Source organism: Pholis gunnellus (genome assembly GCF_910591455.1).
Source record: "Pholis gunnellus genome assembly, chromosome: 5".
In the NCBI taxonomy this organism is placed as follows: domain Eukaryota; kingdom Metazoa; phylum Chordata; class Actinopteri; order Perciformes; family Pholidae; genus Pholis; species Pholis gunnellus.
The window spans coordinates 13,311,498-13,337,010 of NC_136531.1; the positions used below are offsets into that span (position 1 = coordinate 13,311,498).

Consider the following 25,513-nt stretch of genomic DNA (forward strand, 5'->3'; position numbering starts at 1 on the left):
AGACAAAAGAGAGAGGCAAATAAGAAAACAATAAAAAAAAAAAGACGTGTGAAGTCTCGGCTGAATTAGATAACCGAATACAAGTGACAAGAAAAACGTAAATGCCAACACAACATGGAATTTGACACTCATCTGCATTCAAGTATGTATTTCAGTCGTTTCTTTATACCTCTGAATATTGTTACCAACATCTATTCATCTGCCCTGCCTTGCTTGCTGATACATGCAGCACACTGCGAGGTGGAAGTTATAAACAAGCGCGCTGGGAGGCTGGGACCTAGTGGGCGAGGGGGCCAATATGTTTCTTAACCTGTGTACCAGGGGGGGCCTAGCGCCAGCATTATGCAGCTTCAGAAAGGTTTAACCGGACATCAAATGCTAAATTTGTCGGATAAAAGGGTAATGAGAACAAGCGCTGGGCCAGGCTGTTTTTATTGTTTTGTTTTTTTCATCAAACATTAACTCCCGAGCTTTGGTGTCCCATTGTACCTGCACCTTAAAAATTAATTGTAGAAATGCTCCACTATATATAAAAAAGAGAAGTGGATGAAAGAAATGACCTGTAACTTCCTATAAAGAAGAAAGGGCAGACAACACATTAGATCACCTTTACTTTGTCCGTGTGTGAGAGAGAAATATGTACATGGGACTTAAAAACTACATTTGTACGTGCATATGAGTGCAACTCAATCCAGATTTACACAGCATATTGTGTTAAAGCTGAATTTATGAGCAGAGGAAATTAGTCTGTTTCCTCAAAAGGCCGCTATGAAGCTGAGCTCGATTGAGTCAGACACACTTAAAATAAGGTAGCATTCATTTAACGAACAAGTCAAAGAAAACCCGCTGAAAAGGAAATGTCATTATAGTACCTGAACCTACTTTCATGCCAAGTCAATTTCACTGCTCTCCATAGCTCCATTTTCTTTTCCATTTGATTTCCATTTCAACTCATTTACCATCGTGCCGGGCAAAAATCACATACTGGGACGTGACAGGGCAGCTGGGAAATTAAATGCAACAATGTGAGGAGAGAGAGAGAGAGAGAGAGAGAGAGAGAGAGAGAGAGAGAGCGAGCGGAGGACGGGAAACCCCAGTTTCTATTCCCGAAGGGGCGGGAGGGAGTTAATGGTTTTCCTGCTCGCACACAAACTGGCCGTCATGACGCATGGTGGAGCCTGCCAATCACCTAAAAACAAGGGTAAGTGAGCGGTTTCCAGTTCAGCGTACGAGGAAAAGGACTTAAATGGCCTCAGGTGGCTCACAGAGTCTAACCGATCTTCCTCTCTACTGTCCTTTACACATCTGCAAACCTTTTTTTACACTTCTTATATTCTAGGACTGGGAGCTTTCTTCTATGTCACCTCCCTCGTCTGAGGGGTTTCACCCTCTTAACGTCTAGCCCGAGGTCTTCCTCTCTGGTGCCATCGCGTTCTCCTGGTTTTTTCTCTCAAGCTTAGTCCTCAAGGGAGAGTCATGGGAAATCAGTTTTCACTGCCTCGTTCTCACTAACGCTGCTTCCTCTCTTCATTCTTTCTGCAGCTTGCTCGACCGTCCTGCTCTCTCTCCCTCGCTCACTCGTTGAGCCGGGGACGAGGACTTTGAATGGTGTGTGTTTACAATGTTACAGTTCTTACATTACGTTCTTACATTATTAATACAGCAAAAAACACGTTTTTTTTTGTTAACCGTGTTGTTGCCTCAACCTAACCAATTGTTTCAACCATGCGGCATTGTGCATTTCTGCAAATGTGATATGAAACGTATCGTAACGTATTTTAGCTCAGAAATGTTGGCTTTCAACGTATCGACTAAGCTGCACTTTTATAAAGCTGACGGGACTAGTAGGAGATAGATTTAAACTAGAATGACCACCTCACTGTTGTATGCTTTTTTGAAAAGATCAGAGATTTACAACTTGCTCGGAGTGGCCCCATAAGAAAGTCGACGCGCTGAGAAAAAAGACGCTGGGTGCAGCGCCTTTTCTCAAGGCAGCCGCATAAGCTCTCTCCTCATTGGGAACAATAAAAAAAAGATGCTAGGGCTCAGATATTTATGTGAATTTGACGTAATTGGCATGAATTTTTGAGCAATGGCCAATGACCAATGGTTTTGTTAGGTTTTTACCTATAAGGGAGTTGAGCGAAGAATAGGAGGACACCCGTCTCATTTTGTCGATGGTCTCAAAGGAGAGGATGTACTCGTCATTGTCGGGGCTCCCCAGGGTGCTGCTGGCGCTGCTGCTGGTGCTCAGGTTACCAGGAGAGAAGGCTGCTGGGCCACCTGAATGAAGAAACAGACACGTACACACAAAACCGTCTGACCCAATCGGCAACAAAATCATGACCATCACAAATGTAATACGAGTTGAAGAGGAAGAAAAAGAGCCTCTTGTTTTGTCTAGAAAGCAGTTTAGCCGCTCTAAAAGTACTGTATAAATAAAGTTTATGATTGTAATCATTGTTGTAAACCACTCGCCAAATCAACACCCAACAAGGTCTGAGCCGTACTTACACTTGGAGGTTACATGCCGACACAAGAACTTGCTCATAACTTAATTTCAGATGTCAGGCTCAGTCACCTCCTGCTGCAATTCTCCTGATCTCAACATTACTCGTGACTCAAACAAAACCCAAACGCCATGCATCCTCCAAACTGACTGCAGGCTGAAATGTGGAACTGGAGATTGGAAGAGAGTGGAAATACGCTCTGCTCGATGCTTATTGATGATAAACACCGCTGCACATTGGCGTAAGCACCGAGAATATGTGAATTAGGAATGGTGTCGACAGTAGATTGCACGCTTCACAGTGACGGATTTAACTTCGCTCAGGGCTTATGCATTACTGGCAGTGTTAAACAGTCAGACCAGTTAGACACTGGTGCAACTTACCACACTGCACTACCCCTACAGAATGGCACGTGGCAGAGAATGGAAAACAAATCGTAGAAATCTTAAGTATTTGCATAAATTAAAGAAGGAACATTTGTAGCCAGCGCTCTTTGTTTTGTAGGTATAACACATCTACAATGAAACCACATAACACAACGTAACAGCTCAGTGAGCTAGCCCTCTATCAGTATCCATGGTTCAGAGTAGGGAGTGTGTCCCACAGTGTAATCCCTGCCCCTGTATGAGCTCAGGCCCACACTTCAGCACCATGGAGAGCTCCTTGTCCCCACTGGTACTCAGCCAGGCTCAGTGAGATCCGCACATTCACTGGACTGATCTGTGCGGAGGCATGTTTCTTGTCCCTGTTGGCTCCCTCCTCCTTTTTAGTAAATATGTAAATAAACCGCAAGAACTTCTGTTTTTACTGAATCTACCAAAGTGCCAATTAGTTTGTCACTTGAGTGCAAAGAGCAAAAACAAGTTCTGCAAGATAGTTTTTGCAGGTAAGGTGATGAGGAGAGTTATAGAAACATATAATTAAACCGAACTGCAGATACCTCACATCCACTACATTTAGAGTTTGAGCTTCTCCAGTCTGGCCGTCCATTTAGGGTCCCAAAGGCCAGAGCCAAAAAGTCAATCTAATCTAATATCTGTGGGACCATGGCGAAGCAACAAGCCAGAAGAACAGTTTGAGCAGCAACTATGAAACCTGAGGCCAATATCACAGAGGAGCTGGATGAAGCAGAACCCAATGTAGAGTTATTGACGATAAAACTGGGATTCATGCTCAAATCAGAGCCAGGGCATTTTGAACCCTGCTATGAAACTGCTCAAATTTGTAATTGAATATTCTCAGGAGATATTAGCCAATTGAAGGCAAAATTTGTCACTTTTACTGTCGAAGTCCAATCAGTGTTGATGGTAAATGTAGTCCATTGAAGCAATAAACTCCTCAGAGTGGGCTACATTGACTCAGAAAGATGATTTTGAAAACTCTGTTGTCCTTTCTGCATCCAGCGTCGTCATTTGAAGAACTACAGGCTGCTTTTTTTAGCTTGGATTTGTAGTCTTGGATGCTCCAAGTGCCGCTCAATAACAGAACTTTCTTGTTCTTTTTGCTTGAATTGCAAACTAGTTACATTTCCAACAGCGAAAATGTCATCCCAAAATATGCGTGCAGAGGATGTTATGGACGAGGATACATTTTACCGTGTTTTAAATGACTTGGATATTCAGTCGTATTTATTTAAGCCAGAGTAACGGCAGAAGAAGTGCAGCGTTGAAAGGCTGCGGCTGCATCAGTCGTGTGAGAGGCGTGGAGACCCTTCGGGTTTGTGTAATGCATCCTGGTACTGAGGAAATCATTGCGTCAATTGACTACATTTACCATCAACACTGATTGGACATCCACAAAAAAGTTGGAGGATTTTCCTTTTTAAAAGGTTTTTGGACTGTGAAGCGGTTATTGACAAAATATACTTAATTTAAGTAAAACTGACATGTTTAACTACATAACATTCGTTTTGATGGGTACTGCTGCTTGACCTCCTGAATGTAGATGTGCCCTCTACAGCCGCAAGTGTTACTTATTGTGTAGAGACATTTGAACCGAGGTGAAAGCAGATAGGGATTGTTTTGAGAAAGGGCCAAGGGTCACCACTGAAGAGGGAGCATCATTTTGGAAGCCAAACACCTTGATCTTGCATATAACACAACTAAATTGTGCAATTACAATAAATGGTCCATGTGTGTTCTGGCATTTATCTACATCACACAATTGTAAGACACGAGTGCCAAGGATTGCCAGATATGAATAAATAACACAACACAAACTGGCCAAATGGTCTGAATCTCTCTGCTGGTTGTAAAACACTCTTATTACAGAGTACGTCTCGGTAATGGCAATGACAGAATGAATAAGTAAGTCTGGGAACTGTTAGATCTACGGCCCAAAGCTGAAGACCTTATGAAATGTGCTCATGGTCTCTCCTCGGATTAATTTCTGTCATTCAGCTGACTAAATTGTCTTCTTTGTCTTCATTCTGTCCTCCTAGAAATTCATCTAAATTTCTGCTTCATCTTATTTATATCTCTCCCATCTGCCTTATTTTCTCTTTTGCGCCATTTCCCAGCATTCTCTTCCCCTCCTACCTTCTTCATTGAGGTTGAGGTTCTGCAGGCTCTTGTTCAGGTTGCGGGCAGTGGTAGCAGCTCGAATGTTGGTGTAGGAGTTGACCGATCGCAGGCGTGGGATGGCCGGGCTGTCCCTCACTGGAGTCAAGTTACCAGGCTCTGGACGTCAACACAGCAGAGTGTACATCAGATCAGAGGCAGGATGATCCCCAACAAATGAAAATAAATGTTTCTACGCCCATGTCTATAATACATTATAAACAGACTTAAAATGTGTTATAATCTACTTATAGCACTGTATAATATAAGCTTTCCTCAAATGATGTGCATTCTTGGACTAAAATCAAGTTGCTGTGCAATTATAAATCGCGCGTTAGTGTTTGTGTCTGCAGTACCTGAGGTGTTGGCCGGTGACGGTACTGTATAGTTCTTCTCCTCTTCTATAAACTGGAGGGCAACTGTACAGAAGTTGCTTTCATATTGGACCACCAGGTGACTCAGTGCTACTACCAGCTCCTGTCAAACGCATACGGAAATAAAAGATCATTCACTTTCACAGGTTTGGATTTTCTTTCACTTCACGTCTTAATATCTTCAAGCCAAGCAGTATATTTCCAGGTACAATGGTGACAAATGAGTAATACATCTCTTATCTCTTAAGGAAGGATCAATTTACCAGTGTGTGTCATCATGAAGAACATGTGGTCCTCGAGACAACTGCTGTAGTGGGAACTACCAACGGGGCGGTTTTGAGTACTTTACCAGGTGTTTCTATTACTGTCTGTGGACAGATTTTGTCACTATGATAGCGTCACAACCTCATAAAGTGACTGACCTTTGTCGTTTGTAATTAACATTATTACAAAGATGAGCTTGGATCAATTTGTAAACAGAGTCATGATGGACACTTTAAATAAATCCAAAGACCTGAAAGGCAAATTGTAATCAATCGTAATCCTTAGTTGGATGCCCACACCGACAGTTGAAATATATTCAGTATTAATAGTTATTTTATATTGAACTCTGACAATCATGAAGTGTAGAACATACAGACATGAGAGGTATCGATCCTCTCGTCTAACTCAGAAAAAATTAGATTAGACTCAATGCTAACATTTTTTTACGACTCCTTTAACTGTGTCCTGAGGGCAACACGGCCATTTATTTGTTTTATCTAGATAATAATCTCGTCATCACTCAATATAGACTGTGCTGGGGAATTTAACTGTTTTCACTGCATCGAATAGCGAACAAATCATCTACCTGCACTGCAGTGCAGTCTAGTACTCATAGGACAAGGACTAAGGACAAGGACAAGCCCACACTTATCAACTGTTTTCATAGATTTTGGAGCCATAGTTTCTACTTGCCTCTGGCATTTTACTGGATCGTCTTAATGTGACGTGCATATAATAAAATAATCAACTACGTGCTTTATGTGAGTGTTATTGTGCTGCAGTGACCTTGCGGACCACAGGGCTGCCATCGTTGATGAGCTGGGCCAGCATCATGGCCACGTTGTGGTCGATGGTGGTGGAGTGGTCCGTCCTCTCAGCAGAGTTTCCAACAAACGTGCCCAGAGCAAAGACAGCCGCACACCTCACCTGCAGTGGTTATTAAATTAAAACACAAGGTTAAAGCTTTTTTTTGATGGGGTTTGGATGTTTTGTCAGTCCGATCTTCCTTCATCGATGAGCAGCTCTGCTCCTTTTAACTGTCTGAAGACAGCGTGTTCAGCAGACAACAAAAATGTTGAAAGTTTTAGAGGTAATTATGGTGCAATTTTCTTTCAATGTAACACCAGGAAATGCCCCGGAGATGATCAGTGCTACGTGCTCCAGCGAGCTGCTTTTTGTCACTATAACTCATCACTTTCTCTGCCCGCTTCATTGGCTGTTTCATCCAAATTTGCCATCTCACAGAAGGAATTTACCATCAGGGGACAGAACCAAATTACAGCACAAGAATGAATATGTGGTTGTATTGTTTGTTGAGCCAAGAGAAAACATTTTGTTTTTCATTGGAAGCACCAATATGAATGATCATCATCATCATCGCCGCTACTTTTTAATCATGCAATGAAGCTTTACCCAGATGTTGCTTTGATAAATTATGCTTCGCTCCAATTAAAAATGATCAGCTGAAACGTGTCAGATTAAAAGAAAAATTCTGAAACCTGGAATAAAAAAATAAAAAAAATCCCTGTGACTTGAAACAAAATTAAAACAAAAGACTTTAATACAAGAAAGCATCTTAATGTGCCAACTTCACTCAGGCAGTCTACAAACAGCCTTCAGTCAATTCTACCATCTACACCAAGATGTGTTGATTTAAATCTATGCTATTTTTAGAAGCCATGGTAGTGAGATATATATATATATATATATATATATATATATATATATGAAATACAGGTCATTGTAGTTCTGTACACCCCAACAACAGATAACTTGAATACAGCAGCGTCTCTTCAGCCTGTATTGCATCTTCTCTTTTGTGGAATGGACTTTTTGACAAGTGTTTGACAAAGTGTTTTTGGTGTGCAACAGTTCACATGTGTATATAGACAGTTGGAACCAATTAAATATTTTTTGGAGGCATTTTATGCTTTTAACAACAAACAAAATAAAAATCCCCTGACTGGACTCTAGGGCATCCCTGAACACTATAAACTTCACAAAAATTGTATCTGTTGTATTTATGCTGGACTGTAAAGGTGTTTATGATATTGTGCCTCATGAAGATTAAAATCTCTTTTTCATGAGAAAACTACTCAAGATAGCGAGATAAAAAAAAGTTACCCCAATAAATACATTACAAACAAGAGGCCGACAACCGTCACACACTGCATAAATATATACAAGATAAACATGCTGGCATTTTAGTTGTCAAAAAAACAGCTATATAAATGGATCCTTTAAAATCAGCTTGAATTCACCCAGAGTAAAAACAGAGAATGGCAGCATTTCTAAAAGCGTTTTCCTTTTCTCTCTGTTCAGTGACATTAAGGTTGACAATGTGACGCTGTGTGAATAGTCTCAATTGAACACCCAAAGAGAAATTTAAAATCCAGTCATCTAGTTTGTCTGTCTCTAGTGGCCCTAAAAATTAACACATACTCTGAAAACTCCTAATGTAAAATAAATGTACAACCTGGAAATGCAGCTGAAAAAGTGCTCTGTGTGTGTGTGTGTGTGTGTGTGTGTGTGTGTGTGTGTGTGTGTGTGCGTGTGTGTGTGTGTGTGTGTGCGCGCAGACCTCAGTTTCAACCCTACGGCCAAAGCAGCTGTCTTTCCAAGGGAAGGAGGAATTTACTTCTGGAAACAGATGTTCCTTGTAGGTGCATGTGTGAACACATGCAAATATGTGCCATGTCTGAGCGAGGGCACCGAGTCTCTGGGTGAACTTCAGACCAAACTCTGTCTCGCTGTCCCTCTGGTCCACACACGACCCAGTCAGATGCTGAGCGTCCTGTTTGAACACCGGGAGTCTGCTCCGTGTGCGTGGGGTTGGGTGTGCACAGGTTAGACCTGCGTAATATCTAGGAATACCTCAAATGTGAACTTTACATTATTTTAAAACTTTATATTTAAAGAGACTGTTAAGTGTGTGTTTGTGACCTGACAGCAAATTATTTGGAGACACTTGTGCTTCATTTGCACTTCATGGTAATGATCGGCTACTTGGAAAAAAGAACTATCTGTTCGGAAGAAGAACCTAAACAGGTAATCCATTGATGACCATGCGCTACTTAATCATTTGCAATACAAGATATTCTTGAATTGCCCTTTTGGCAGTGAAAATGATCAAAAACATCTCCTCCTACTTTGTCAAATGTACCTGAACTCCGGTATGAACCTCTCTCTCACCTCAGGGATGGGATCCGACAGCAGAGTGTAGAGCTTCTCGTGGGCGCTGTCCCGAACTCCACACCAGCGTGCCGGGTCAAAGTTCTGCCAGATGCGGCCCAGGCAAATGGCCACCCACTGGCGGAGCAGGGGGTGGGGGTCCGACAGCTGCTCCAGGCAGTTGGCTATTAGGTTGCCCTGCAGACAGGCCTCCTGGTGGGGGGAGAAGGAGAGTGAGAGGAGAAGGAGTGATGCAAAATGAAGAGTGTGAGAGATCAGTTGTCCATATGTGCACTTTTTACTTTCAGGTTTTAAATGCGGGGGGATGCCTACATACATTCAAGACATGCAAGAGGATTTTAAGGACTGTGAGGTATGAAGTAATAGCAACAGTGGCAAGGCCATTTGAGCAAAGCATCATTTCCCATGAGTCACCACCTATTAAAAACACACTGGTCTTATTAAAGTCTGAACCATCCTGAGCAGCACAGAGGCTCCAGGCTTACACTTGTACATCATTAGTCAGTTCATTATATCTAACCTGTAACTTCACACTGTGATGGACAAACAGGTTATGAGGTGTGCAGCAGTATGACTTCATTCCTTTGAACCCCTTCAGCCCCTTTTTTTGTGAACAAAGGGTAATTTGTCCATCAAGGTTTGAGGCAGTCTAAAGTCCTCTATTCAAAATCCTCGTAAAACTTTACTTTTGATTGAATCAATTTGTGCAGAGCAATAACGGGGACTGTTCTGCTTTTCTGTTTCCTTTGTGTTTCTTCTTTTCATGATGAAACAAAAAGACTGACTGACTGTAAAGGAGGATGAACTTTGTGAAAAGTAAAACAATGTGTTTGCCAAGCATTACAAAAATAAAGGCCTGGTTGGAATCAACTGTAATACGAATGGCTCACATGGTAAAGTGAGCATAATGTATATTTTAATGGCAGTAATTCCATCAGCACAACCACAGAGTTACGCTGTCATCACTGACAGCTTCTCTTTTGAACAGACTTACTTTTTAATTCCAATCACTTCTATTTTGGTCTACTGTCAATAAAACAACACACTTCCTGCATATGTTTCACATACAAAACAGTGAGAGGTTTTACATTATGAGACACTGAGGCTTTTACTGTGAAACATGAGGTGATGTGTTTAATTAATTCCACTCTTTTCTACTTTGCTATTTTTCAAAATCTATGTTAAACTATTCTCAATTCTCAAAGTTTTCATTGGTTAGTTGATTTCAGGCTGTTGAACCTGGCCATCTTTTTCAATCTGTGTTAAACGACTCAATAAACTCAATGCAGAAGTACTTCACATCCAAAGCATACCAGGAAAGGGAGGCAATAATCTACTGCACATCTTTACCACTGTAAACAATGCAGAGGGAGTGTTGTGTATATTTGTTAATTAATTCCAGTCTGTTCCATTTAGCAGATTTCTTTTATCCGTGTTAAGATGCTGTTGAGATGCAACACTTCCTCTGTAGATGTTTTATAGTAAAAACCTTGCAGTTGCTCCCTTTCCCTATATTGCAATGCCAAACACCTGCAAGCATTCACTAACTTTAATTGAGAGTAGCTCATCACCGATCAAAAGAATTGAAAGTGGAATGAATGAAAGAGCAAAGTATGACATTAGTGCTGTGTGAATGTTTGCCTACAAAGTCTTGAATTTATCAAGGCAACCAGTAGACATAGCGGAAGTGCACAACAAATATATACTTCTAGTCTGGTTTATTTTGCAGTAATTTCTGTGTGACAACATGTGAACATAAAAGCCTTTAACGCAACAACTCCTACCAACATGAACCACAACAAATGGACCTATTTTAGTGTGCTGAGAATGTGTCTTTGTCTACTACAGATTAAGGCGTCACAATCATTACCAGCACAGACACAATGTGCCTCCTCTCACTTTCTTCATGTGCCACAGATTGCTACTGCGCCATCCACTGCGCTCTGAGCGAGCCTCCCCGCTGAACTCCAAGAGCTGGAATATTACGACGACAGTGGTCTGCGTGTATGTTTGCAACAACCTTACCGCAGTAATGAGTGCTGTTGTTGAAAGTAAGAGGGATAAATAATAGAGACGTGGAGCAGGCTGAGAGTCTCTGTAATGTTGGGAGCATCTATTATTTACAGGCCTTTGAGAGAGGCAGGAGCATTTAGGAACAGTGGTAGTGGAAGAAGAATAGCTGTTTCTGAGCTTGAGAGCACAAATAGCTTCTCTGATTTGTCACATTTATATCATGTTAAGTGAGAGCAGTACTGTCAGGTGAACGAAGAAAAAATATGTCAGTCACATTACATTCAGAGCTAGACAGAAAAATAACTGCAGAGAGCACGAGAGAAAAAGCAAAAGGGAGTAATGGTGGGATATTTCTTTGTGGAACAGTGTGTCAGTGTGTGTAGTTCATGAAATGACAAGCTACATCATTCCAACACCCCACCCGCGGACGTTTGATCAGCATCCGGCACAAAAGGCTTCTGGGATTGAACACAGGAGGCCAGGAACAGGCCGAAGTGACACTTGCAGTGATAAAGTGTCACCATGGAGGTGGCTGGGATGGAAATGGAGATTACAGAGGTGACCGTTGGTGAGAAAACTGCCACACAACAAATATCTTCCGGAAAAACAGGATGGGCGATAAGAGTCATTTCTCAAAGTGATGTCTGGCCCCAGAAGAACCCGCTGAGGTACCGGTGAGGAAAGTAAATCAACAATTCGGTACGTTGTCCCTTTGGGCTTCGAGCAAACACACAGACAGCGGTTCAGAAATACACACATAACCAAACATGCTTAGACACACATCCGTACCTGCCCTGTGTTGTAGCTGTTGACGATAACAGCCAGTATGAAGACAGCCATGGTTCGATGCTCAGCCTGTAACAAAGAAAAGAACTGTGAGATCATATCTTGTGTCAGTGTGTCTCTACTGTCTGACGATGTTCTGCTCAACTCCTTTCAGTTAAGTTCAGCCAAGTGTCAAAACCAAAAGAAAAGAGATATATTCCTTTATATTACATTCATGGTCGACACTCACTGGCATGTAACTGTCGGCTAGCACCGACAGGAAGTACTTGTGTCCGTTGTCTTTCACCAGGTCAGCTTGACATGACTGCAGAGACAGATAGGGAGCGAGATCGGAGGGGAGACAAGGAAGAGGGTTCACTCTGTTGCTTAAGGTCAGTTTCCACTCATACAGCATGTCATAGCGAGTATTTTTCATTTCTCCCATGGTGGCACCTCCAAACCATGAATGCAGACTAATGTCACACTGTTGAGTGTTTTTAGTGAAAGAATCAAGACTTAAAAAAATGATGTGATTTACTCCTGCGTGCTCTTGGATTTATTCACGTTTCTCAGTGTGCTGCAATATGGAATATCACTCGCAGGTTTTTTAAATGGGCTTGTATGCCCCCAGTTCAGAGAAACAGACATGTATACCAGCACTGGAGCAAAGCAATGTACTGCTGTGAATGGGGGCAAAATGTATTTTAGCACCCTTAACAAAACGTACACCTAAAAAAATCATTAACAGATTAAGTGTACGCTGTATTTACAATATTTTCACAGCTTTACATCGCCGTCAGACGGGCCTTTCCAACAGGGAACTGAAGCCTGGAGGCGTGCCGACTGTAGATACACTGACTTATGATAATAACCTCATAAGTCCCCACATTAAAAATCTGAAATATCCCTTTAAGTTTAACATAGTAATTTAAATGATATTAATTCATTTTAAATAATCTAAAAAGATTCAGATTTTCTTTCTAAGTAATGAGTGTAATTGTAATCGACAGTAAAGCTGTAGGATGACTACTTTCACCACCATCCTGGAACTGGGCCGAAAAATTATATCAACCGTCCTGAAGTCATTGTAAACCGTCAAAAATACTAAATGTTATCGGTTTACTTTTTTTATTGTCATCTAAAGTTGTTATTTGCAGAAAAAATGCAATTCAAATGAATAGGATTTTTTAAATACTTCTCAAGGTGAACCATTCGGTTTTGATCGGCATCCGATCGATCGGTGCATCTCCACCAAATACATTTGTTTTTTTCCTTTATTTCTTGTCCTTAAATTCTATTGCAATATGTGCAATAGAATTTATATAACAACAGTAAACCTGTGACGTAAAAAAGCTGATGAAACAAAAAAGACATTAAGGGTTTTGAAAAGATGAGGCAGCATGATTTAAATTTTTGTGAGTGTTTTTACATAACTTACACTGTCTACGGCGAGGATTTTAGCCCAGATGAAAACCAGCAGAGGCCGCAGCTCTCTGGCTGAGCTCTGGAGCAGCTTTAACACGTAGGGGAAGATCCCCACAGACAGGGCCTGAAAACACACACACACACACACACACACACACAGCACTGATGTTAATAAAGCAGTATTGATATTGCAGTTTATGATCCAGGCCTTGCGGCTGAATGTGTTTGGCCACCAAGACACACCTGTGGTCTGAAATGTAAACACGTACACAGGAATGTAATTTAGCTGAAGAAGGAGCTGGGAGGATTAGTCTCAAATGTGACTGACTTGAGTTCAAATGTCCTTTTTTTCTGCTTTGTCAATAAGCTGAGTTTGACTTTTGGAGCATTCAGTATGCTTCCAACTTGGACTGTGAGTGACAGCACAAGGAAGTAAGAGCTGGAACTGGCTCAGTGTGTTACAAAGAAACGCAGATCAGTGGCATTATTCTGGCTTGACAGGTTATTTGATTTCATTCCTTTTAAAACAGGACTTTGCTGAGAAGATTGATACCACTCATGTCTGTGCATTCAGTATGGAGCTGGATTGAGGAAACAAGCAGTTTATATTAGCTTAGTATAAAGACTGGAGGCAAGGGGAAACAGATAGTATACTAAGATACTCATGATTTATGCAAGTCAGGAAGCTGAAGCCTCATGTTGGCTACAGATACATTGTTGAATACATTTTCGTTGCACAAAAGGAGGATTGTGGATGTTGTCCCCCATGACTTACATTGAAAGTACATTAAGTAGGGATCTGTTAATGGCCAGCACGTACAAAGGGAATGATTACAGCATGCAAAACCTGCTTCAACATTCATATGGATACCTGACTATTGTTTTAGGCCTGAAATAACTGGTCAACCTATGCTTTAGGAACATCTTGCAGCGACTCCACATCAAAGGGACATATCATCTCACTTCTTTGGTTCCTTGTATCTAGCAATGCAGTTTTCATTGTATGTGACAATGCTGCAATTCTGTGAGTTCATGGCTACACTAAGCAGAAGGGCAAACTATTAACAATATTACTTATTAATAATATTATCATTAATATTACTCTACAAGTCTACCCCAGCTCTAATGTCTGTTTATTGTTATGGAAGAAGTAGAGAGTTCTTTTGAATGAATTACATTAAAAAACAGGGACACAAACTAACGTACCAGACTGACGGCCCAGGGACCAAGATCCAGAAACCGTCCGAGCAGGTCTAGTGCTCGCAGCCGATGAACCTGACTAAGGAGGACCTGAAAGAGAGCAGAGGTCAGAGGTCAACTGTGCTGCCTCCAAACCAAGAGGAAGCCCGAGATTAAAGGAGGAAGGAGAGGAGGAGGAGGGGGGGGGGGGGGGGGGGGGGAGGAGGAAGGACAGCAGGAGAAACTGCAGAGAGGTTGAGGAGGTGGAGTGAAACAGGTGGCTCTCACACCACTACTGGTCGCACACTGGCACCAGGTCGCACTTGTTCACTTTGTAAGTCTGTGCACAAGCGTACATGTGTGGGCGATTGGGTGCGTCCTTGGCTGACATTTCACTTGGCTTCTTAAGAAGACTCATGCTTCGGTCAATACAATAGTGCATGCGTGTACATTTTGGTTTACGTGTATGACAGGGATGCCAAATGGAATCACGATGTAACAGTTTGGGCCAAGGAGAACTATTTTAAGGAGGCATATGGTAGGTGCTAAAAATGTATGTGTGTGTGTGTGTGTGTGTAGTTTATGCAGCATTAAGCTCAGTGCAGCAAAGATTCTGTGTGAGGGCTGGACACCGGTCCACGCCCATGTGACTGTCCCACAGTGTGTGTGGGAACAAGCATATGGAGGAATACAGGTCCACACACACACACACACACACACACACACACACACACACACACATTCTAACATTTCCACCAACACATTATGTATTATCAGCGTTCTCCGTGACTTTACCCTGGTGTGCGTGACCACACAAAGAGGAGGCGGCCGGGGGAAGACCGGCCCAGGGTTACCTCCTGCTCTAAAGAAGAGCGTGGGAACATGCACACTTGTGTGTGTGACGTAGGTGTGTGTGTATAACCCCTTTTGTTTTCTCAAGTCATAAACAGGAGAGAAAACAATTTCAATCAGACTTATAAAATGGCTCGCCACTTGCCTCTTAGGTCTTCTGTAGACACACAAGCTCATTTTCTGCACATGATTAAATTAGCACATTGACATATATGTTCATTACATCATAATAGGGCTGAGTATCCCTGAGCAATGCTGCAATATTAAAAATACGTTTGAATGCATGCGTGTGAATATTTGTCTCACTTCCTTATCCGCGTAACACCTTGACTGCAATCTCCTTCAGTGCGATGAGTAAGCACTTTCCATCATCACGCTGTGTGTTTATGAGCATACGACACACACCGTCATGTTGTTGTACGACGCACATTCATGCCTCAATCACGTCACGGAGGCCTAATGCCAAATGTGCCGCTGTTACCGTAACATCATAATTTATGAGACGTTGTAATCCTTTTTGCAAAATCGGTTAATCCTTCCTGGATGAAATGCCAGTTGTCAAGACAACGCCGCACCGTATCGCTCATCCCTGAGCTTCGTTGTCCTCCCTTTGCTCATTTCATTAAAGAGCATTATTGATGGAGTACTCTGTTGCCCATTTCTTGTTGCTCATTGCATCTTTCAAATGGAGCCAGATTATATATTTTGGCAATAAATCGTAAATCCTCCAAGAATACCCTCCTTTTTTAAACTTCATTCTCATGAATCTGTGTGCTTAATCGGGTATAAAACCTGTTTATGTGTCCGTCCGTTACATCAGAGAGCATGAAGGAGCCTTGAGATTACGCTGCCCTCACGGTGTAAAGCTGCATAATGTTGCGTAATCTTAAAGGCTATTGCTGCTTTGCTTCCTCTCTCGCTCTTCAAATCCACATCAACTGCACACACACACACACACACACACACACACACACACACACACACACACACACACACACACACACACACACACACACACACACACACACACACACACACACACACACACACACACACACACACACACACACACACACACACACGCCTTCACACCCCATCCAGCTCTCCCCGATCAGTCTGCCTTTTCCTCGGCTCTTAACGGGTCCCGACAGAACTGCTATATGGACGGACTGCGGCTCGAAGTGCGCTGAGTAAGCAGGAAATTAACATCCAACACGGACAGCGGCGCACCACCACCACGCTGCGATATAATGCAACACCACAACTGTACAACCCCACGGGATGTTGGTGGTGGTAGGAGGAGGAGGAGGAAAAGGGAGGAGAGAAACATCCAACTGCTGTAGCTCAACAGCTAAAGCATGTGGCAATTAAAGCATCCCAAACTCATCTAACACCACTACAGGAAACACAGCACTGTTCTTGTCACAGGTTTTGTTGCAGTGTTGTAATGAAGGAAATAGGCCTGCAAATGTTGAGCTCAATTTACAGCAAGGACTTTGCAGTACATAGCTCACTTTTCTACTGGAAGACCTAAAGTGGAAACTTGGAGTAGAGTGTGTCTTTAATAAAGGAGAGGGATGAGGATAAATAAAGAAGAGAGTTAACAGTATTAAAAGTATTGCTGTAATGGTAGTATGCTAATCTCTTGGCAGGTGACGTTTGTGGTTAATAAAGGTTCGAGTTTGGAGAATGAAGCCCCTTTCAAACATGGAATCTGCAACATTGGTGGCTTCATCTACCTGATAAAGAAACGTCATTTCAGCATTCATATATAGGCTTCAATTACCTTAATGATTGTTGGCTACTGACAGAGCACAACAGAATAAAGAGAGGAGTGTATTGGAGTGTGAATACTGACAAACGTAATGATACAAAACATAGAGATATGAGACATATGAGACAGAGTGAAGAAAGCAAAACAGCTGGGCACTTTCTTTAATCAAATGTGTTTATTCTGTATTTCATATTTACTCTCTACAATTCACTTTAGTTTGTCTATTTTGGTTTTATGGAAATCTGTAATCAGGGGTCCTAAAGCCATCAATATTGACTACGACTAAAAATTGTTTTCATAGTGCACAGTGAATCATAATTATAATGCTGAATTACCACAGAATCAACAAGGATTGCTTTAGGATGGCTAAATTCTTCAGTGTTTGGTTCTCTGCAGAGCTTGAAAGCATCAATCAAACTTCTGATAACAGCCGTCGGCTCCATTATTTAGTCAAGCAGGACTGTGCTGCTCAGTGGTAACGAGCTCTCCTCCTGCAGATTTCAACACAAATTTGTGTGGATCTGCCCTGAATGATATTGGTTTTTCCTCACTTGGAGGTTTCGGTAACATATGGGACCTATATTTTTAAAGGGAGGTTTCCATCATTTGTACAGTTACGAGCTATTTACAATATCCCATATATCCTAAAAGTTTTCAAAGTTGATTTAAAAGTTATTATTATAATTTGTGACCATGTCAGGAAGCAGATGCCTATCTTTGAAATCTTGAACGAGGATGAGTCCCTTTAAGCCATAAATATATTTGATCCGGTTACTCCGGGGTCGGACTTAAACAGGCGTGGGCGGACGAGATGAATGTAGAAACAAAAGATGAGGTCCGGGACGAATGTTTAAAGAAAACGTCAGAAATATTCTTATACACTTTAAACAGACCATCTATTCCAGGGAACAGTTACGCAGTTTTCTTATTCATGTTTTATCTGTTTGGAACAAATGTAAGTCTATGATCGGCAATACAATGGCCCTAGTTCACCATCATAGATATCTGACGATTATAATCCATCCATCCGTCCGCCCATCCATCCATCCATTTGCTTCCGCTTATCTGGGGCCGTGTTGCAGGGGCAGCAGGCTTAGGAGGGTGTTCCAGACGTCCATCCACCCAGCAACGCTTTCCAGATCCTCCTGGGGAACAGCGAGGCGTTCCCAGGCCAGACGAGATATGTAATCTCTCCAGCGTGTTCTGGGTCTAACCCGAGGCCTCTTACCAGTTGGACGTGACTGGAAAACCTCTAAAGGGAGGCCTCCAGGAGGCATCCTGATCAGATGCCTGAACCACCGCAGCTGGCCCCTTTTGATATTATTCTGAGCTCCCTCCAGACGTCTGAGCTCCTCATCCTATCTCTAAGGCTGAGCCCAGCCACCCTACGAAGGAAGCTCATTTTGGCCGCTTATATCCACAAACTAATTCCTTTGGTCACTACCCAAAGCTCATGACCATAGGTGAGCGGCGGAAAGTAGATGGACTGGTAAATCGAGAGCTTTGCCTTCCGGCTCAGCTCCCTCTTCATCACAACGGTCTGATAAAGCGGCCACAGCACTAGGGACGCCGCACCGAACCGCCTGTTCATCTCACGCTCCAGTCTACCCTCACTCGTGAACAACACCCCGAGATACTTGAACTCCCCTCGCTTGGGGCAGTGACTCACTCCCAACCTGGAGCATGCAAGCCATCGTTTTCCGGCAGAGAACCACGGCCTCCAACTTGGAGGTACCGATTCTCATCTCGACCTCTTCACACTCGGCTGCAAACCGCCCCAGGTCACATTCTGATTATAATCATTTTCTTTCAAGTTCACTGTTTAGAATTCATTTTAAACATTCAAATATTAAAATCATGATCGCTTTTTTCCCCCCTTTATCTCCTGTTTCTCTCTTTGTAAGCTTTGCATTTATGTATTTACAGGTCATGCTAATGAAATGAAAATATAATCAAAGTAGAGAAAGAGACTGGAGGTTTGTGTGCGTGCGTGCGTGCGTGCGTGCGTGCGTGCGTGCGTGCGTGCGTGCGTGCGTGCGTGCGTGTGTGTGTACCTGCAGTACGATTGGGAGCTGCTCAGGAGGGTTTCTGTTCTCCACGCCCATCGTCAACCACACCTGAAACGCTGTCAGCTGCTCCGCGAAGAAGGGACTGTGCTGAGGACACGAAACACACACACACAAAATGATTTAAAGAATTTATCGTGCTTAGTCATTCTCTCTCTCTCACACACACACTCACAGGTGGTAATGAACCAGTCTGCAGTGACTAGCTTATCCTTTCATGAGAGCTCTGACACAATGAGCTCAGAAGTGACACTGCATTGCAGTAACGACATAAATCCTGATCTATCATGATCACCTTCCCGCCCCCTCTCTCCGCTGCCACGGCAGTTTGCCTGATTGATTGGTTGCTGGCCGCAGAGTTTTCGATCATGTCGAGTGTTAATATTGCAATAGTTATTACAACAGCGTTGTATAGACTGTTGATTGATGCAGAGTGGGAAAATATCAACGCTTTGCGGCTGAATTGCTAAATTAATTTATGCATAATCAAACCAACGCACTCACATACTCAGGGTTTCATAAAACAAGTGCTGTGTGGTGGAGATAAGTTGAGTTTAGAGATTGAGCTGCTGCCTCAGATAGTTGGTATTATGTTGCATTTTGGGATGTAAACTCTGTATTGATTCACTAAGCCTACTTAAAATCATCTTTAGTTGATGCTTTATGATACATAATGGTGTATTGGCATCTTTATTACAAAGGGCTTGTGCTTTACGGATTCATTTAAAACTCAATTCCAGCATCTCTATTAACTTTAAATGAAAATATGAGTTAATCAAGGTTTCTGGAGGCTATATTAAGAGAAACAAGGAACATATATATGTTTTTCTACATTTATTTTCAGTTTTTATATCAACATGGCGAAAGAAAAGTAGGTTTAAGGGATAGTAAGGGTGCAGTGCTGCTAATACTCAATCGTCAAAAGAAGAACATAAAACTGAATCTGTAAAATCTTCTGTTGACTTAAATCAGTTGTGACAAAGACCAAGAAAATCAAGTAAACAGTTGAAGCACATCAGAGAAGGATTAAAGGCTCCTGAAAGATGGAGCAAGACAGAGAAGGAAGATTTCTTTTAGTGATCCACAGAGGCTCAATTACGGTGCCGGTAAGTGTTTTCGGTCCGAGGGCAGGAAAAAGGGGAGGAGGGTAGGGGATGGAAAACTGCCCCCAGGGGAGCAATGGAGAAGATGTCCACCTCTGAGGGCCGGGGTGGAGGAGAGAAAAGGCCCAGATAAAAGTGCTACATCAAGGAAAGCCGCTCTGGTCCCACTTTCTCTGTTGTCAGAGTTTTCTGATTACAAAGCACATGTTGGTGCTCTCTGGTCCGTCTAGCATCTGCTGAGTGCGTGTCTGCACAAGCTCACGCACAAAAAAATGTCTTCTGTTGACCCAGATATATTAAGTCATCATCAGTTCAATCAGCCTCCCGCGGCGTGTTTCCATTACACTCAGCATCTCCATCACAGTCCCCTGCCGTGTCAGTACATATAACAATAAACTGGCTGAAAGTGCAGGGGCCAGTGGTTTTAGCAACTATTTTTTATTTGGCACTTACACTTGAATTATTAGACCTGATGTTTCACAATGTTATCCACTGGGAATGAGTGTGTGTGTGTGTGTGTTTGAGAGATTAGTAGAGATGCTGTAGATGCTGGTGGGGGAGAACTTGCAGTGCAAACAAGAACTGTTGATGTTTACAGGCGTCGAGCGGTGGACAGGTCCAAGATAAGAGCCATTCATCAATGCTAGATAACCAGGGAACAACTTTACACCTTTCAAGAAAAGCTGAAAAGCTCTGCAGGGTGGATTTTCACACACGCACGCACACACACGCACGCACGCACGCACGCACGCACACACTTACTCTGAAGGCGGTGCCCTCCTCAATGATGGTAGGCAGCTGAGAGAGGCATATGTCCACGGCCAGGTCCCACGCTTGCCTGTAGAGAGGTGATACACATAAACTTCATCAAGATTACGACATTTACCATAAGGAATAACCTCAAGACCAAACACATTTGTTGCTATTATTACATTATGACCCGAAGAAACAGAAACAAATGCATTCCAGCACTATGACCCTTGGTCACGACTTTCCCTTTCCCACTCTCATTCCCCTCAGCTCACGTTTGCTTCCTCGCATCTTCCCTGTGCACACACGTCTCTTTAAATTCCCAGTTCGAGGTCCTGGAGAGGGCAGCAAGAAGCCTTTAATCCCTTTCTAAACACCAGCGTTCTCTCATGGTCATCATATTTAATTCATGGGGTTATGTAACTTGTAACAAACCTTTTCACAGCTTTTCAAGTCCTTCCGTCTTTCTCTCTTTCCTTCCACTTCCCTCGCTCTTTTTTCTTTTAGAACATTAAGCTCGGGGGCCTCGATAGGGCTTTTGCCTCTCGGTTAGTATAAGTCAGAGTTTGAGTCACGTTCGCAGAGTAGATGCACTAATGTGATGCTGAACGAATGTCATGGAGTTCACAGAGACTCTTTCTGTTGCTTAAACAGCTTTCCCCATAAGCTGTGAGCAATATAATAGAGTTTATTAGTGTTAAAGGAACAGTGTGTAACATTAAGGGGGATTAATTGACCGCATTGGAATAGAATATTCATAACTATGAATTAATTAGTGTATAATCCCCTGAAACTAAGAATCGTAGGGTTTTCGTTTACGTGGAGATGGTCCTCCTACACGGAGTCCGCCGTCTTGCACCGCCATGTTTCTACAGCAGCCCAGAACGGACACTCTCTCTGGCGAGAGCCATTTGCATTTTTTCGTTATTTTAAGGTTGGGATGCGTATCGAAACCCGGTATTAAACAGGCCCTGGTGCTAAATTACCAGGGAGTATTGATAAGCCCCAATGTTACTGGTGTTTCTATTAGGACAGAGGACAGAAGGAATGTCTTTGTTCTTTGTACTTTATAGGCTTCACTCAGAAGTTTAGCGGCTGCTAGCTGCAGTGTACTCTCTCAATACTGGACCAATTTCTAAAAGTCGGTGTCCCCATTAGTTACTTAGACCAAAAGAACATGGGAAAATAGGGTGCAATTTAATATTTAAAGCTACAATTGATCAACTGCTGTCACTCAATATAAATATAGAACACTATGTGGCTGAAAAAAACATTGCTGTCTAACTGAAAAAGTAGACGGAAAGTTTACTCCATCAACCACTTAAACTGTTCTGAAAGTCAACAAAGAGGCAATTCATTCCAGCAACTTGGAAGTTGTCATCTGGTACAAGTTCAGGCTAAATGGGAGAAATTATAAATTCAGCTGCCACTGCAGCAGGTATTCCAGAAAAAAATGTCAACAGTGCTAAACAGACATTACTGCATTATTAAAAACAGGTGCTACTCTTTATGCATATAGCGGTTTGACTTTAGAGAAAATACACATTGGTTGAACCAAAGATTATCCAACAGATTTGAAGCAAAGATCAGTGCTTGTATTTGTATTCATGTTGTATATTTTTTCATTGCATTCATCTTTAAAACACATTAAGGATGCATGCTACTTCTAGATGCAAAGCCAGTGTAGTATTTTGCGTGATATTGCGTAACATTTTTGCTGAGCATCTGCTACAGGAAGTGCTTGCATACGGCATTGCATCAAAATCACTAACATGCCAATTTACTCTATATCGTCTATTTGGTAGTTGTTTATTGAGAGGGAAAGTAATTTACACACTGGACTCAGTAACCCTTTGGTAGGTTTATGGTGTGGGAACAACATATGAAAGGGTGTGGTGGTTATACTCCTCCAATATTAGCTGAAGGCTGATTAGAAAAGAAACACACAGTGTCAGATTCAAATATCTTAGACGTTGTCTGTGATGGTGCCCACATCATGTTGTGTTGTCTGGATTGACCACTGCCAAGCAAATAATTTCCTCTCAAAGGAAACCTGTTATCTCTCCATCACATGTCGTGGAGCTTTTCTACGTGATGAACTAGTGGTGCCACTTATATATATATATATAATACTGAACTTTTATAGCTGCTGATTCTGTGTCCATCCTCTAGTAAAATACCTTTTGTCACTCGGTCTTACTTTGTTCTTTTGGTTTTACCTTTTATCAGTTTGTTCTCTTTTGGCCTGCATTTATTTTATGTTGCATTTTATTCTTTTACAACCCTGTCTCCTAAAATGTACATTCCCAAACAACAAAGCTGCATTCTCAATAATGTTTCAAGGGAAGCCTATTTTCTCCAGAATTACGGTCGCAGCTTTAGACATGCAGTTAACATTATGAATCGAAACAAAACTACCTAGTTTGTAGGTTAAGTACGTTACCTACTGAAATACGTACATTTTATTTAACAGTTGGAGGTAGAACTGGATGTTGAAGAATGATCTTATCTTTTTCCTATTTTGTACCACAGTAAATGTTTAGGTCATATCGAGATATCCACAGATATAGAAAACACTGAAATAATGAAATCTTAAAATAAGCCTTTACATTTACATTACAAAATCAAGATGACAGGAAAAAAAAGGTCATTAATAGATAATTAAAAAGAAATCTCCAAAAGTGCTTTCCTTCAACAACAAAATATTACAAAGGTATTTTTTGGGGGTTTCAAAACTTGAAGTACTGAAATTGGAACCTGTGTAGAAATTTTGCAAACAGATATCCAATCCGTATTGGAGCTTATGTAATCCAACGATGAGGAAACAAGCAGATAGAGGAGCCAAATCAGCAAAGACACGCTCACAGGGAGGAGGCTGCTGCACCATTCGTGATGACAGCATTAACTGGAATGAGCCTGCCAATACGAATGAGTAACTCATCACCAAAACCTGTCTGTCTTCGTGTGCATGGTGTGTGAGATGAGGGGACGGCCGACAACAGAGGAGTGTGGGGGACCAGTTGGTGGCTGACTAAGCTCTTTTCCTTGTTGCATGCAGAGAGTGGTGCAGCGACGCACACTCACAAACACACGTATAAAATAGATGCACACCCACACTTTAACTGCCCACAAGGGAGTAATCAGCCCGGGCTTTATAAGCTCTCCGCTATTCTGCTCCATTTGAATAACAATTGCTGTTTGTGTTTGGGCACTAGCATCGATCAACGAGCCCCCAAATTGCTTAATACACCCTCTCCATCCTTGTTTTTATCGTTCTCTCAGTCTTGTTTCCAACCCTCTTAAAACACCTCTCTGTCGTTATTCTGTCCACCTTAATACTGCATGTGCTGCTGTGAAACAAAGTGCAACTCCCAATTTCTTTGGCGGTAAACACTGCAATATACCCACAATCTAAAATAATGGGTAAGAGCAAGAAAGAGAGCCCCTTGTTCAAGGAGCAAGGAGCAGTGTTCTTTATAACGAGTGACGCCAGGGTGTTACACAACAAGTCGCTCCTCGAGGCGAAGAGAGCTTCTTTATTTATTTATTTGGTTTTTTTCCAGGAGCCAGATAATGAGTGGGAGAGATGGAGGAATGCATTTATAGACGACCAAGAAGAGAAACAATAGATAGTGGGAGAATTATATGCGTAACTAAAGGGAGATAGATGATGAGATAATGTTGGCTTTTCAGCACCTCTGTGAGTCTGTATACACATCTAGTAATGGGAATACATTGAGGTCAAATCAGAGATGGTAGTAAAATGTAAAACAGTGCAAGAACCTCTACGGAAGTGAGAACAAATAAGTCTGGTGATCCATTTTCTAAGTCCGATGTAAATGGTTTTCTCTCCGGTGTTTATGACCTAAGAACAGGTGAAAAAGTGAAAAAGGTTTTCGCCAGCAAACCTTTCTAAGTGCCTTAAATCTGGGGTTGGCAACATTGGAGAAACCAGCAAGAGTATCCCATGTTTTGAAAGTATCCAACCAAAAAACCCAGCCTGGGGATGCCAACTCTTTTCCAATGAACGTAGCAAGCAGCACTAGCTCCTAAAGACTCTAGCAAGAATGTCAGCAACACTGACAGCCCGTCCTTCAAAGCCACTCTCTAAAATTATCATTATGAACGTAAACAATGAACTATTGTTAGTACTCACAGCTGTCAAGCCAGCAGCTTGTGGAAGACTCCTGCAACGGGCAGTGAGGGCACGGCCAGAGTCCTTTGAGTTAGACAGGAAGGCAGCTAAGTAGGCCTGTAGTCCATCCAACAATTTCACTCGGGACAAATTAAATGATTGGAAGGGCTTATTACAGTCCTTAGACAGCAACAGGCATCCAATTTCTTCCTCTTTTTTTGTCAGAGCATTAGATTTATTGATTGCTGTCGGGATGTAAATGTAAATAATGTATATATTTTTAAAAATATACATTACCAACCCTAGCGTTTTCTTTATCTTTGAAACCGGTGGGAAAAAATAGTTTTGCCAGGTACATTTTGTTTGTTTTTTCCCGTCAGGATAATTGTGTCAAAGTGTTTGTTATAATAATAATAAAAATGTTCCAGGTGAGTTTGTATGCACTCTAAGCACAAGGTACTGTATTGCGTGTTAGCAAGTTAAGTTGATATTTCTTTTTCACAATTGAACAAAAAGTAACTTAAAAACTGTGAGAGTAAAAGGAACACTGTAA

General features: G+C 42.0%; 1 protein-coding gene across 3 annotated transcripts in view; it reads right to left on the reverse strand.

Annotated features, from left to right (window-relative positions):
• rptor (regulatory associated protein of MTOR, complex 1) overlaps window positions 1-25,513 on the reverse strand; it is a 133,092-nt gene that overhangs the window by 35,217 nt on the left and 72,362 nt on the right. For all 3 annotated transcript variants that reach the window (XM_079159845.1, XM_079159846.1, XM_079159844.1), the window contains exons 11-21: window positions 20,838-20,913; window positions 18,961-19,062; window positions 14,308-14,391; window positions 13,115-13,225; window positions 11,927-12,001; window positions 11,701-11,766; window positions 8,899-9,090; window positions 6,493-6,633; window positions 5,425-5,545; window positions 5,048-5,188; window positions 2,128-2,283 (exon numbers count right to left, since the gene is read on the reverse strand). In XM_079159845.1, the coding sequence (XP_079015971.1) occupies window positions 2,128-2,283; window positions 5,048-5,188; window positions 5,425-5,545; window positions 6,493-6,633; window positions 8,899-9,090; window positions 11,701-11,766; window positions 11,927-12,001; window positions 13,115-13,225; window positions 14,308-14,391; window positions 18,961-19,062; window positions 20,838-20,913 (1,265 nt within the window). The remainder of the gene's footprint in view (window positions 1-2,127; window positions 2,284-5,047; window positions 5,189-5,424; window positions 5,546-6,492; window positions 6,634-8,898; window positions 9,091-11,700; window positions 11,767-11,926; window positions 12,002-13,114; window positions 13,226-14,307; window positions 14,392-18,960; window positions 19,063-20,837; window positions 20,914-25,513) is intronic.